Genomic DNA, 13,629 nt, shown 5'->3' on the forward strand with positions numbered 1-13,629 from the left:
AAGGCACACAGGGCCCCTCCCTTCATGATGGCATTTAACAAATGGGCCACAGCACGGGCCTTTGAAGTCTCACTTTTGTCAAAGTAATAGATGGCCCCGGTGACACCCTGGGGCTTTGGTTGGAAGCTCCCTGCCCTGCCCGTTTCACAGCCCCATTCCTGTCGCCAGCCCGTGGCGGGTGCTGGGGGACTCGGAGATGACCGGAACACTCGATGCTGCTCCCCCCACGGGGGAGGTGGCAGCATGGCAGACCGCCTGGAGGAGGTGGTCTCTGAGCGGGCCTTGAAGCATGAGCTCTATGTCCAATGTGTAGACGGAACCGTGCATTTGGAGTCAGTGCCCAGATCCTAGGCATGGCATGGCCTTTTTTTCAGCTAATTCAGCAGCCACGGAAGGATCTCTGCCTGTCCCTCTGCTGGCAGGCATTTGGGTGTATCCACCAATTCCACTGCCTTTGATGGGAGGACTATCCTAGTAAAGATAATGTGCTCCATCCATCCACCCATCCACTCCCCATCCATCAATCCACTCATCTACCCACCCACCCATCCATCCACCCATCCACCACCCATCCATCCATCCACCCATCCATCCACTCACCCACCCACCCATACATCCAACCATCCACCACCCATCCATCCATCCACCCATCCATCCACTCACCCACCCACCCATACATCCATCCACCCTTCCACCACCCATCCATCCATCCACCCATCCATCCACTCACCCACCCACCCATACATCCAACCATCCACCCATCCATCCATCCACCCATCCATCCACCCACCCACCCATCCATCCACCCATCCACCCATCCATCAGCATTTATTGAGTATCTCCTGTGTGCTAGGCACTGTTTTAGGTGTCTGGGAGCCTCTATTTTAGTATATGTGTGTGTGTGTGTGTGGGGGGGGCAGCTATAAGCAGTGAACTTGGTAAATTATGCAGATGCTAGAAGACAATGGGGCTATGGAGCAAAGAACAAGGAAGAGCAGGGCTGGTGGTGGTGGTGGTGGTGGTGGAGGAGGCTGGCCTCTGAGCCAGCTGTGAGGAAAACCTCTCTGACTGAAGTGGGTCAGGATGAACGGACATCCTGTGCCTGAGGGTGGGCGTGGGCTTTCACTGCCTCCATGAGAGCTGCTTGGCAATGCCTATCGCCGTTACAAACGCGCACACAGCTGGACACAGCGGTTCCTCAGACTAAGCCTGCCGTGCACTCACACCCCTGCGGAGCGATGGATGCACAGACTATTCATAGAAACAACTCAACTGCCCATGTGCTCAGCTAGGTCCATGTCTATTTTATGTCCGTCCTGTGCATACTAGGTACCAGAAGACAGAGTTCTGTGCTGATATATAAAGCTTCCCAGCCTAGCCAGCGTGGCTCAGTGATGGAGCGTCAGCTTATGAACCAGGAGGTTGCTGGTTTGATTCTTGGTCAGGGCACATGCCTGGGTTGTGGGCTTGATCCCCACTGGGGGGCGTGCAGGAGGCGGCCGGTCAGTGAGTCTCAGCGTTGATGTTTCTGTCTCTCTATCCTCCCCTTTCCTCTCTCTCTCCTAAAAAAAAAAAAAATCAATAAAAACATATTCCAAAAGAAAAAGAAGGCTTCCCAGATGTGTTGCTAGGAGAAACATAAGGTGCAGAACAGTGTGTATAACATGCTGTTGTGTGTGAAGGAAGCGACTGTGAAATGCAGACACGCGCCATCTCCGGGAGGACAGAAAGGAAGCCGGTCGATGCGGCGATGCCCCTGGAGAGGGGCAATGGTGGCCGGGCGGAGGGGTGGGAAGAGCGTTCTCACTCTGATGCTTTTGTCCTTTGGGAATTCTGAACCACGTGCCTATCACCTAAGAAATAAAATAAAATGCTCAATGAAAATGGCCAGCTGCTGTTGGTGCCCCGCCCAGAAACGTCACTAGCTGGCACAGCCAGCCCCCATCTGTCGTGAGCGCTGGCTGCAAATGGCTCGCAGCTGGCCCAGGTCTCTGGAGAGTGGTGCTCAGTCACACGGGGCCGCCCTACTCGGAAGGCTCTGCCTCCCCCTGTCTGCCGAGGGCAGCCCGCAGCCCGCGGAGCTACAAGAGGCCAGCCCCTCGCTTCCTGCCGGGACTAGCTCGATGGTGCATTTCATGGGCAGAGCTCCCCATGGGACCAGGCTGCAGCAAGTCTCTGGTGGAGACCACATCCTTTGCTTTGCTCCTTGTACTGCCCTGTCCTCCCTCCCTCCCTCCCTCTATGGTTATTCCTAAAGGATACTTCTCCCAGACCACATGCATCTGAATGTTTGACCCAGGCTCTGCTTCTCGGGAACAGGGTCCAAGGCACCTGTCTTAAGGGAAGGGAACTACCTCTTGGAACTGAGCCACGTGCGCTGCGGGTGTCAGTGCGGCGTCCCAAGAAGAGGGGCTCTCGTTATCCCTGTTCGCTGAGTGAGGACCCTCAGAAGTCTGTCACCAGCTCAAGGTGACACTGCAGGGAAAAGGACAGCCCCAGAACCCACGGTTCTCCCACTGCACCGGCTCCCTCACGCTCAGAGCTCCTCCTGAATGCAGACCTGGCAGCTGCTCAGAACACAGGACTGTAGTTCCTATACGTGGTGCCTACCACGGTCCTCACTGCCTCAACCAGCGGTGGCCTAGGGGGCAAATGAGAGGGGGCAGAGCACTTTAGGACGGTAGGACTTGGAGGGCACGTCCGGGGCAGGCTGTCCTGACACCAAAGCTCAGCCTCCCTCCGTCATGTGGAATTCCAACTCCCGCTGGTAGCCCGAGGTCATCTTGGCCAAGAGAGAGATTCCCATACTTCCAGAGATGGGGAGCTCAGCATCAGGCAAGGCAGCTGCCACGTCTGTGGACCAGGCATGAGGAGCAGAGAGGTTCTCCTCACTTCATCCTTCGTGTGTGGAGTGATGCTGACCCTCAGGAGCTGGGGCTGCTCCTCCACCCTGGAGGGATCCCTGCCGACATGGAAGCCGGGCTCAGTCTTTGCTCCTTCCCCCTCCATGCAGTCAGTCCCCGATCCCCTCTGGCTTCTTCTCCTGGGCCTTCTTGAGAACATTTTATTCAGAGCTGCTTCTCTCTCTGTGTTCCAGTTTGATGGTGACAGTGCCTACGTGGGGATGAGTGACGGAAACCCAGAGCTTCTATCAACCAGCCAGGTGGGTGCCCCGTCCTTTCTGAGTTGGGTGGGGGTGTAGCCTTGGGCTGGCTGGAGCCAAGCTGCTTCTGGGGTGGGAGGGGTACAGAGGGGGGGCCATGGCCCGCCACTGTCCTCTTTCAGAATAATTAAGAATATCAGTTGGATTCCATTAGAAGGGATGATCAAACCAGGACTATAGAGTTTTCTGTAAATCACCTACTATTATTAAAAACTAGAGGCCTGATGCATGAAATTTGTGCAAGGAGGGGAGGGTCCACTCAGCCCAGCCTGTACCCTTTCTAATCTGGGACATCCCTCTCACAATCTGGGACCACTGGCTCCTAACTGCTCCCTGCCTGCTGGCCTGGTCGCCCCTAACTGCTGCCCCTGTTGGCCTGGTTGCCCCCAACTGCCCCCTACTAGCCTGGTCACCCCCAACTGCCCTCCCTGCTGGCCTGGTCACTCCCAACTGCCCCCCCTGCTGGCCTGATTGCCCCTCACTGCCCCCCTGCCAGCCTACTATTTGGCCATCCTTCACTGCCCCCTGTTGGCCTGGTCTCCACACACAGCCTGCTGTTCAGTTGTTTGGTCATCCCTCACTAACCCCCCTGCTGGTCTGGTCACCCCATGCAGGCTGCTGTTCAGCCGTTACTGTGAGGGCACCCTGACCAATTTGCATATTCCTCTTTTATTTGTATAGATTGGATAAAACTCAAAACGTGTTGTCCATATTCCCCATGCACAGAGGGGGAAATGTCAGCAGCAGGGAACAGAGATGTCACATGTGCCCCGGTGCTGCCGGCCCCGTGCCACCACACGGCACCCATGGGGCACACGTTGGTGTGGAGGCGAACACCTCCTGCAAAGGCATGTAGGCTTCTCCTGCTGGAAGCCGGTTTTCCACGGAGAGCCTGGTCTCCGAAAACTAAGGGTTTTTCCCGCTGGGAGCATCCTCATCCACTCTAATGCCGGGAGTTTCCTCCCCGCAGGCTGGGACTCCGGGGAGGGGCCTCACTGCTGACTATCTTGAGGAGGAGTAGACATTGTTATTAACCCTGTTCTATAGATCAGGCAACTGAGGCTCAGGGTTGGTTGCTGACTCATTCTGGGAGCAGAGAAGCTGGCGTTTGAACCTGCAGGGCTGGAACTCAGCGCTGCACACATTACCTTGCTGTGTACGTGCAGAGCTCCAGTCCCACTTCAAGGCTGCCACCAGCTTGTTTCAGCCTAACTGTCACTCTTTGCAGAGCTCTTGTTGACCCCAAAGTCCAGATCAGGTCCCCTCCCCACGATACTCTCTCATGGCACCGTGTCCTTTTAACTCACAATGTCTGCCGCCATTTGTGGTTGTCTGCTTACTTGTGTAATGACGTGGCTAGCATCCAATTTCCACTCCAGACTGTGACCTCCAGGAGGGCAGGATCTGGTCTCTCTTTTTCACTGCTGTGCCCTCCAGTGCAGCACAAAGCCTGGCATATAGAAGACCCTCAAGAGAGATCTGCATAATGAGTGAATGTGGCTCCTTCTTTGATCTGACTTCGGTTTTCCCAACAGTGGAATGAGGTGGTTGGACTCACAAGGGTCTTCCCAAGTCTCCTGAGCCATCACTCAGAGATTCTCCTTAACTTAGAACTTTGTAAAGAAGACACCAGTGTCCCCTGAAACTGACTAAGTCCACCTGGTGGCATGAGCAGCCTTGTTGGGAACAGATTTGGTGATTGTAATATAGACTTCTTGTAGTGTACCAGTTAGCTTTTGCTGCATAACAAGCACCCCAAAACTTAGTTTCTTAAAACAATGAATATTTACCTACCTCATAAGTTCATGAGTTGGCAGTTTGGTTGGGTTCAGCAAGGTGGCTCTTCTGGTCATGGCTAGGATCATTTGAGTGACAGCAGGAAGCTGCCAGGTCAGAGCTATAAGCTGATTAGTATGAGGGACTCACTTCTACTCAGACCGTCTCTTGTCCTCTGGCAGGGTAGCCTGAGGTTGTTCATGAAAGATGAGACAGAGGGGTCGGAGACTGGGATGCCAGGACGCAGGCTTTATTGGTGGAGAATACCGCTGCTGGGCTGCCTTCCAAGGAGAAAGAGCACACATGCCGGGGTGAACATGCCTTTTAAGGGGAGGAAAAGGAAGGGACGGGGCTTAGGGCACTCAGCACACACTGATTGGTGGTTTCATGTAAGGCACATGATTAGGGACCTGGGGACTTAGGAATCAGGGGCTTAGGGTATTTGGCAGGTGCCGATTAGTGGTTCAGTGTGCAGTCCATATAAGGTGCCTGGTTAGGTGCTCAGGAATGTTCGGACTGCAGGTGGAATTTACGTCATTCCCCGTCCATCAGTTGGGGGAAGGGAGGACCTATCGGTTCATGCAGTGGGAGAAGGGCTCCCAGAAGCTGCAGGATCTCTTGAAGTCTGGGCATAGAACGGGCACATGACTACCTCCAGCGCATTCGATTGGTCAAAGCAAGTCACAGGGCCAGTCTAAATTCAAGGAATGGGGAAACGGACTCCACCTGTAATGGGAGGCGCTGCAAAGTATTGTGGTCTTTTCACAAACTAGCACGTGGGAAACATGTGGCATGTGATTCATGCCGTTTTGCTGAAGAATAATGGGCCCTTCTGGGACCTACAGCTCCCGGTGGCTTGGCTGTGCTCCACTGGCCTCTAGTTCTTAATGGCAAAGATTCTGTGTATATCTCTCCAGTGTTTCCCCTGGAGTGCTTGCTTGAGCTCACACATGACATTTGCACACAAACATGCGGTCACAGTGTGTTGCCTCATCCGCTGCAGGAAATGTGTTCTCCCTGCTACTGAAGGACTGACATAAACATGTGGCAGAATGGAGGCCTTGTAGCCAATAGAGGATCCAGAAGATAAACACTCTAAATGGCATAAAATGCAGTTTATAAACACAGTTAAATGCAATGTTTACCCATTTAGCAAATGTTTATTGGGCAGCTATTATGTGCAAAATTCTGGACATAAGCTGGAAGCCATTTCGGGGAGATGTTTGCTTTTAGAACATCCATTTTCATCATTTGAAAACCTGCTCTTTCCTGAAACCCCATCTTCTTTATTTAGAAACTGCAGCTGAGACAGAGGTTCTGACAGGATATACATCAGCCAACTGTACCCTCCTTTAACAACGTTCAAACCAGCTCTTCTGGGCTTGAAGTTTCTTTTGCAAATTCATGCTCCATTGTCTGGATTTTGCAAGTCTCCACAAAATTCCTGCCTAGCAGCTTGAGCGTTTATATATTATCACTTTTTCCTCCTCCCTAGAGCTTGCATTTCTTTTGTCCTGGACTTGCCTGGGTGGTCTGGGACCTGCTGCTGTTGTCAGGCACGGGTTCTGGCCCGTCAGCATCTTCTGGGCGCGGAGAGGGCCTGGCAGAGGTCAGCTCTTCCCCAGCTGGGAGCAGACCCGGCCGGAGTTACGGGGGTTCCTATTTCCTGGTTATGTGACCTGGGAGGCTTAGAAAGAGGAAAGGAAGTGGCCTGGGATCTCAGCATCCCAGAAATCCAGCTCCCCCACCGCCCAGCCAGGAGCCCTCAGTAAGTTAGCCAGCTTCCTGTGCCATGGTAAGAGCCACACCCGCCCGAGGCTGCTGTGAGATCCGTGAGGTGTGTGTGGTGATTCTGGTGTGCCTTCACCAGCCAGGGCAGCTCTTCCCAGCTGCCCGCTCTCTAGAGAACTGGCCTCTGCTGCGTGGGCTGTGGGACAGTCTGGAAACCTGGCCCCTTGTCTCAAGGGGAGACGAACTCTATAACCCTCCATGGAACTCCCGCTGAGAACGTCCTGGCTCAGCTCCTTCCCTGCCCCCCGCTGCTCTCTCCCTTCCTTTCTTCTGAGTCACTTCTCAGTGAGTCACTGTCACAGCAGTTCCCGTCTCAGGCCCCGCGTCCAGGGACTCTACCGGAGGCAGTATGTATAGTGCCCGTGTTCCATAGCGCTAGAGAGGACTTATTCTATTGTGTTTTATTTTATTTGTAACTTGATTTGCTGTCGTTTTTAATTATTTGAGGATGTGATTTTATTATTTTTTCATTAAAATGTGTTTTTTTTCAATTACAGTTTACATTTCTGTTATTGTGCATTAGTTTCAAGTGTACAGTCTAGTGGTTGGACAGTCCAATACTTTACAAAGTATATTGTAAAGAAAATACTGTTATTTCCAGTACCCACCTGGCACCATGGGAAAGACATTTTTATGCCTCCAAGTCTTAGAAAAAATACTTTAAAATGTGACCATAAATTAATGAAAAACAACTTTTGCATGGCCTACACAGCATATGTAAATCAAAAGACAAATGAAAAATTGGGCAAGAATATTTTCAACTCACAATATAATCAGAGAACTAATTTCCCTAATATGTAAAAAGTCCTTAGAAATCAATTAAAAAACCCAGTAGAAAAACAGGCAAGAGCTATGAACCAAGTATTTATAGAAAAAGAAATACAAATGGATCTTAAATATATGAGAAGATGCTGAAAACAATTTATAAGGGAAACAAATTAATTTTTTTTCCCCATCAGAGTGGCAAAAACCCAGAAGTTTGATAACATAACACACTCATTCTGCTGGAGCCCCTTGTGGGGAATCAGGCACTTTCCACATAACGCAAGGGAAGTAGATGGTGTGACCCCTACGCAGGGCACATTGGCAACATCTATCAAAATTGCAAATGCATTAACCTTTCACCCAGCAATTCCCTTCTTGGAAACATATCCTACAGATATCTTTGCACACATGAGGAATGACATATTCAAGATTATTCATTTTGGTATTGTTAATTATGGCAAAAGATTGGAAACAACCCAATTTGCAATAAATATGGGACTAATTAAAGAAATTACGTACATCTGTCAAGTGGAATGCTGTGTGGCTGTCAGGAAGAAGGAGGAAATGGAAGTTGCTTAGATACATTATTTGCTGAGAAAAGCAAGGCTGAGGACAATAAGTACAGTATGCTACCACTTGTGTAGGAAAAGGGCAATAAGAATGTATGTTTCTTACCTGCTCATGTTTGGTTAAAGCAACTCTGGAAGGACACATGAAACTAGTAACATTGGCTTTGTACATTGTGTGTGTGTGTGTGTGTGTGTGTGTACTTGTGTACATGTGCATGTTGTATGTGCATGATATGGAAATCGGGCAGGGGGACAGGGTAGAAAAGAGACTTTTTCACTGTACCTTTTTACACTTTGGGAGTTTTAAATCATAGAGATTTGCTATAATTTCAAAAAGTTATGTAAAATTTAAACAAGAAGGAGAGGCTCAAATGCTTCTGAGGGATTAGCTGAGACAAGAGTCAAAATGTGTCTGATAGTTTTAGGAAAAGGAAGCTGCCCAGGATCACAGAAAAAGCAGGTTATTTTTGTTTGTTCTTTTTTTTTTTTTAAATTAAAACTTATTTTCAATTTTAAAAAATTAAAACTTACTTTCGAATTATTTTCTAATGCTAGAAATATTACCAGATGGGCCTGGGGCCCTGGTGTGAGTTCTTGACTTCAGGCAGGAAAGGTTTCCCAGCACAAGCACTCTTCCAGCTAGCTGATTTTGGGAGTATGATTATGACAGCTGGGCAAGTGAAATGAAGGAAGGGTTTAGGATAGAAAAATCAACAGTTGAGAGCCTAGGTGGATTACTTTAGCTTTTTAGAAACCTTGTAAGAAAGAAGCGAAGGCCACATGAGCTGCGAGAACTCACTGAGAAATAAAAGTCACTGTGGCAGAAGGGATCCAAGCCGGGGTTGCTGTTAGCTGACTTCCACGTCAGAGAAAAGGGGTCCTGGGAGACAGGTTCGGGGGTTCGTCTGGGACGAGCTGCCTCTGCCCACTGCTCCCCTCGTTGCAAGTCTTGTGGGGACCCTGAGAGTTTAGAAGGAGAGCAGAGATACATGCCTACGGGGGAAAGGCGTGGGTATGCTCTAGAAAGAGAGCCCCCAGAGAAAAGGCAATTGTGATGGGCAGGGGATGTGTAGGCCCCAGGGATGTTGTGTGGGGGGAGGAGAGGGAGGTAAGGGTGTAACCGGTAAGTACGGACAACCTGTGAGAGTGTGGCTGTGGGGACATGGCCGAGGGCCTTAGCGCAATGAGATGAGGACTCCTTAGGAGACATATGTTTTTGAAGGACAAGAAGGTCTTTAGGATGTTTAATCGTTGATAGAAGGAGTCCAGAAGAGAGGGTAACGCTCAGGGTCCAGGAGAGGGAAGGGTTAATGGATGGTTTACGTTTTGGGAGAAGGCGGAGTGGGTGGGCGCTGCTCAGAGCTGGGCAGAGGAGCTTTGCAGACGGATGGCTCAGAGCAGAGGGCCGCTGCACCTGAAAGCAGGTCTCCTCCGAGGGGGTGGTGGGCTGACGCTGGAGGCCTGAGGGGCGGGGGAGGTCTGGGATATTGGTTGTGGTGCACTCGAGAGGCTGAGCTGTGGGTGCAGGGCTATGGGTGCTGACAGTTGGGTGAATCAGGGGCAGGGAAGAACTTGCCAGGCACGGTACCAAAAGGACACAAGCTTCAGGGAATCTAGGCTGGGCAAGGAGAGAAGGAGAGGGAGGAGCTGTGGGCGGGGACACGTTAGTCACAGAGGAGAAGTGGGGAGGTGAGTCAAAGGTGAGCAGCTGTGGCTGGGGGTTGGTGGGCTCCTGGGTGTGTCCAGGCAGAGGGAGCCGACAGAGGGGAGCCGCGGAGCCCAGGGCCCAGCAGCGGCATGGTGGCTGCTGAAGGGACCCAGGATGGTGCTGGCGTGGGGTGGGTGAGAAGCGGAGCCCAGAGCTGATGGCTGGAAGCACGATGGGGAAAGGGGACACGCAGGAGCTGTGTGTGTGGGCAGCGTGCGTGGCTGGATGCTGAGGGAGCAGAGTGGGGCAGGTGGGTTTGTAGGGGAGGGTGATAGTGGGCTGGTTGGGGCAGTGGGGAGGGAGGAGGAGATCAGTCCTGCCTTCCAACCGGAGACACGTGGGCAGCCGGGGAATGGGCAGCTCCCCCCAGACCATGTGGAGGAGACAGGTTCCCGCTGTGGCCGGAGGTGGAGGGGAAGGTGTGTGCTGAGAAGCATCTGGAGAGACTTTGTGGTTCTTAGCGTGGGAGTCCCGGTGGCCCCGGTGGTTGTGTGCTGGGGGAGAGGTACCGCACAGCAGAGTAGAAGGTTCAGGGGGCTCCTTGGGCAATCCTAGGGCCCACGGAGCGGTGAACACCACCATTAGGAGCTCTGCCAGGTGTGAGCGGTGCCCAGCACAGGCCCTTCCTAGACATACCAGCAGAGCAGGTCCTGGAGCAGAGTCACCGTACCATAGAGGCCAAGGTGTAGACCTGGAGTGGGTCCGTGGCATAGTCATGCGGCCATAATCAGCGTTAGACCTCCAGGCCCTGGGCACTGTCCTTACGGCCTTGAAGGCACATCCTCCTTCCAGCAGGGGGCAGTGGTGTCAGATGCCCAGCCTGGGGAAAGAGCCAGGCATGCTGAGTTCAGGTTCAGTCCTACTCCACACCCTCTTCCGGTGCTGGTATCTCTCTGGGCCTCCGCTTCCTGATGTGAATAATGAGGGTAGGTGGCCTGTTGGCTTTTTCCAACCCTTAACAGTCATGATGCTGACCACAATGACATGCACAGTGCAATGTCTTGGGCTCAGGCACTGGGGCTGCGTGTTTGCCATCGCGGGTCTCATGTCATCCTGTGAACTCCATCGGGTAAATGCTGTTGCTCTCCCATTTTACAGATGAGGAAAGACAAGATTGGTGGTGGAGTATTTTTTTTAAGCAAACAAAAACATTTCCCATTGAATGCACTGAGAGGCGGGCGGGAGGCGCCCCTGCATGAGCGTGGTGGAAATCTCAGATTCTAGGCCCGGTGGCTCTGGCCTCTGAGCCCGTGTACCTCCAAAGGGCAGAGACCTCGCGGCTTCGGTGGCTTTAATTAAAACCCGGGCGAAGGGCTCGCCGCCTATTAAAACGAGATTGTGTTCCGCCCGCCGTGGCGCAGGGAGGGAGCGGCAGCGGTTACTGCTGAGATTACAAACAATCACACCGAGAAGGCCCTCTGCGAGCCTCCCCTGTTAGAGCGCAAACATCACACTTTAATCATAATTACGGCTGTGCGTTCGGAGCGTGATTCATGAATTCTGAATAAATACGAGGAGGGGCCTTAAGAGGAAACGGTTTCAGGACCATAGATTTTGCTCAGATCTGATGAAATGTAATATCGTCGCTCAGCTGGAGAACGAGACTCGAGGAGGGGGAAACCCCGTCCCCTGTCAGTGGGAAGAACTGAGTGGATGTCAGACTGAACTAATGAGCTGCCCCGCATCCGCCCTCACAGGCGGGCTCGGAGAAATGGAATCGCCGCCCTGGCTCTCAGCCGCTGAGAGGGAGCTGGTGCCCGCACCTCACCAATCCTAATTTTGCATTCCAGTGGCTGAAAATACATTTATTGTAAAGCCCCCGACTCCTGGCGGGGGGCGCGGGCACGCAGGCGTGAGGGGGCAGGTGTGGGGGAGGGGGCCTTTGTCTGCACGTATTGCACCTCCCCCGCAGTACGGACATTTCTCATACAATGCGGTGCATGTTTACAGCCTATAGTTTTGTTTCCTTCCAACTATTATGAGAGAAATTGAATCCCTGGAAACATTCACTCTCTCTAAATGGCATGGAAACAATGAGAATGGCGCAGGAAGTTTACGGGGTGGGGGAGGGAGCAGCAGCGAGGTGGAAATGGGATTTCAAGGATTTTCTTTAAAACCGCGTGCCTCTCCCATTCCCAGCCATCTCTTCTGCCGGGCCTGGGTCTTCGCCAGGGCGGGTGGAGGGTCCCCGACTGAACACATTTACTCAGCACTACACACGTGATCAGGAAGTAGAGAGGAGCCGAAACCGGTTTGGCTCAATGGATAGAGCGTCAGTCTGCTGAAAGGTCCCAGGTTCGATTCCTGTCAAGGGCATGTACCTTGGTGGCGGGCACATCCCCAGTAGGGGGCGTGCAGGAGGCAGCTGGTCGATGTTTCTCTCATCAATATTCCTAACTCTCTATCCCTCTCCCTTCCTCTCCGTAAAAAATCAATAAAATAAAGTACTTAACCTCCTTGGCCTCACTTCCCACCTCTGAAACGGGAGGGTTACTGCCTCCCTTGCAGGTGAGCTAGGAAAGCCATAAGTGGGCGCGGTCTAATTAAGAAGTGTAGTGCAGTTAGACTAGTTAGGTGAGTGTAGGTTCCCTAAGAGGACTGGTTAAGTGGGCATTACATAACCAGTTCCGCCAGTGCTGCTGATGACAGGACCTTGGTAAAGTTTTTGTGGCTACAATGTGCAGTTTAGAGAAGAGAAGCGCATGCATGAGGAGCGCGGACAGTGACGGCGGCTCCTGCTTTCCGTGCCGTTTTTCCTCCAGCATTGGGGCGGCGGGCGTGAGGTCGGGCTTGCTTCTCAGGGAAACAGAAACCCAGCCCAGGAGCCAGCTCCCAAGTGCCGGGGTCTCACCTGGCGGCTGATTCTGAACCACCCCCCGGGGGGCACTGAGCTGGGTGTACCAGGAGAGCTGGGTGCCGGGCCGGCTGGAGCGGAGGTTTGCCAGCCAGAAAGGGACAGGGTTAGGGACCAGGGAACGCCTGGTGGGAGGGAGACGGGGAAGGAGGGCCTGGCGGAAGTCCTGCTTTGCACTGAGCTGGGCTTGTCCTCATCCGAGTCCCCTCATGGAAACCTTACTGCTCTGTGTGACAGCTCAGGGCCTCTGGGGGGGGGGGGGGGGCGCGGCTGTGCCCTCTGGCGGCTCCCTGCTGGGTGGCCCTCGGGGCTGGCGGTGTATCTGTGCGATCCGCACACACGGAGCAGCTGTGATGTTACTCCTGCTGCTGGACTCGGTCAGCAGTCCGCAGAGGCAGCCATGGAGGGGCGAGCAGCAGAGGGTGGGGAGCACTTTGATTTCTGGAATTACCTCCCTCCCCTAATGCAGGAAATGGGACAGAGCAGAATCACCACGTGGCAAGGGTGTGGAGCGGCTGACGCCCCCATACTCTGCTGGGTGAGTTTGTACGGCCACTTTGAAAAGCTGCCTCAGGCTCTGAGACCCAGTAATTCGGCTCCTAGGGGTTCCCTCAACAGAAACGCAGTCATCTGCCCGCCAGAGTGTGTAAGAATGTTCACGGCAGCGCTTCTTATAAAGCACAGAACCGCAAAAGCCCAGTGCCCATCAGCGGTCGATTAGGTAAAGGATTGCAAAGTATTCTGACCCCACCGAATACTATACAGCGATGAGAATGAGGGAGTTCTAACAGGCAACCACAGGGACGAGTCTCACAGACACAGGCTGAACGGAAGGAGCTGGCACCAGCGCAGCACATTCTATGGTTCCGTTCACCGAGAGGCAAAGCGGAGCCACGGGGATAGACCTCTGACTGTGGCTCTGCCAGTGGGATGGGCACCTAGCGGAGCCTCGGAGATGCTGGAAGGGGTTTCTCTCTTCCTTTGGGCGCTGGCTACACAAGTC

The 13,629-nt window shown here is 52.9% G+C and overlaps 1 protein-coding gene across 6 annotated transcripts in view; it reads left to right on the forward strand.

Moving 5' to 3' along the window:
• The window catches only part of TOX2 (TOX high mobility group box family member 2), a 104,060-nt gene that overhangs the window by 46,094 nt on the left and 44,337 nt on the right, over positions 1-13,629 (forward strand). For 5 of the 6 annotated variants that reach the window (XM_084887558.1, XM_084887557.1, XM_084887562.1 and 2 more), the window contains exon 2: positions 3,098-3,163. The exons of the other annotated variant lie outside the window; for it this stretch is intronic. In XM_084887558.1, coding sequence (XP_084743684.1) covers positions 3,098-3,163 — 66 coding nt within the window. The remainder of the gene's footprint in view (positions 1-3,097; positions 3,164-13,629) is intronic. 6 annotated transcript variants of the gene reach the window in all.

This window comes from Pipistrellus hanaki, assembly GCF_964339955.1.
Source record: "Pipistrellus hanaki genome assembly, chromosome: 6".
NCBI lineage: Eukaryota > Metazoa > Chordata > Mammalia > Chiroptera > Vespertilionidae > Pipistrellus > Pipistrellus hanaki.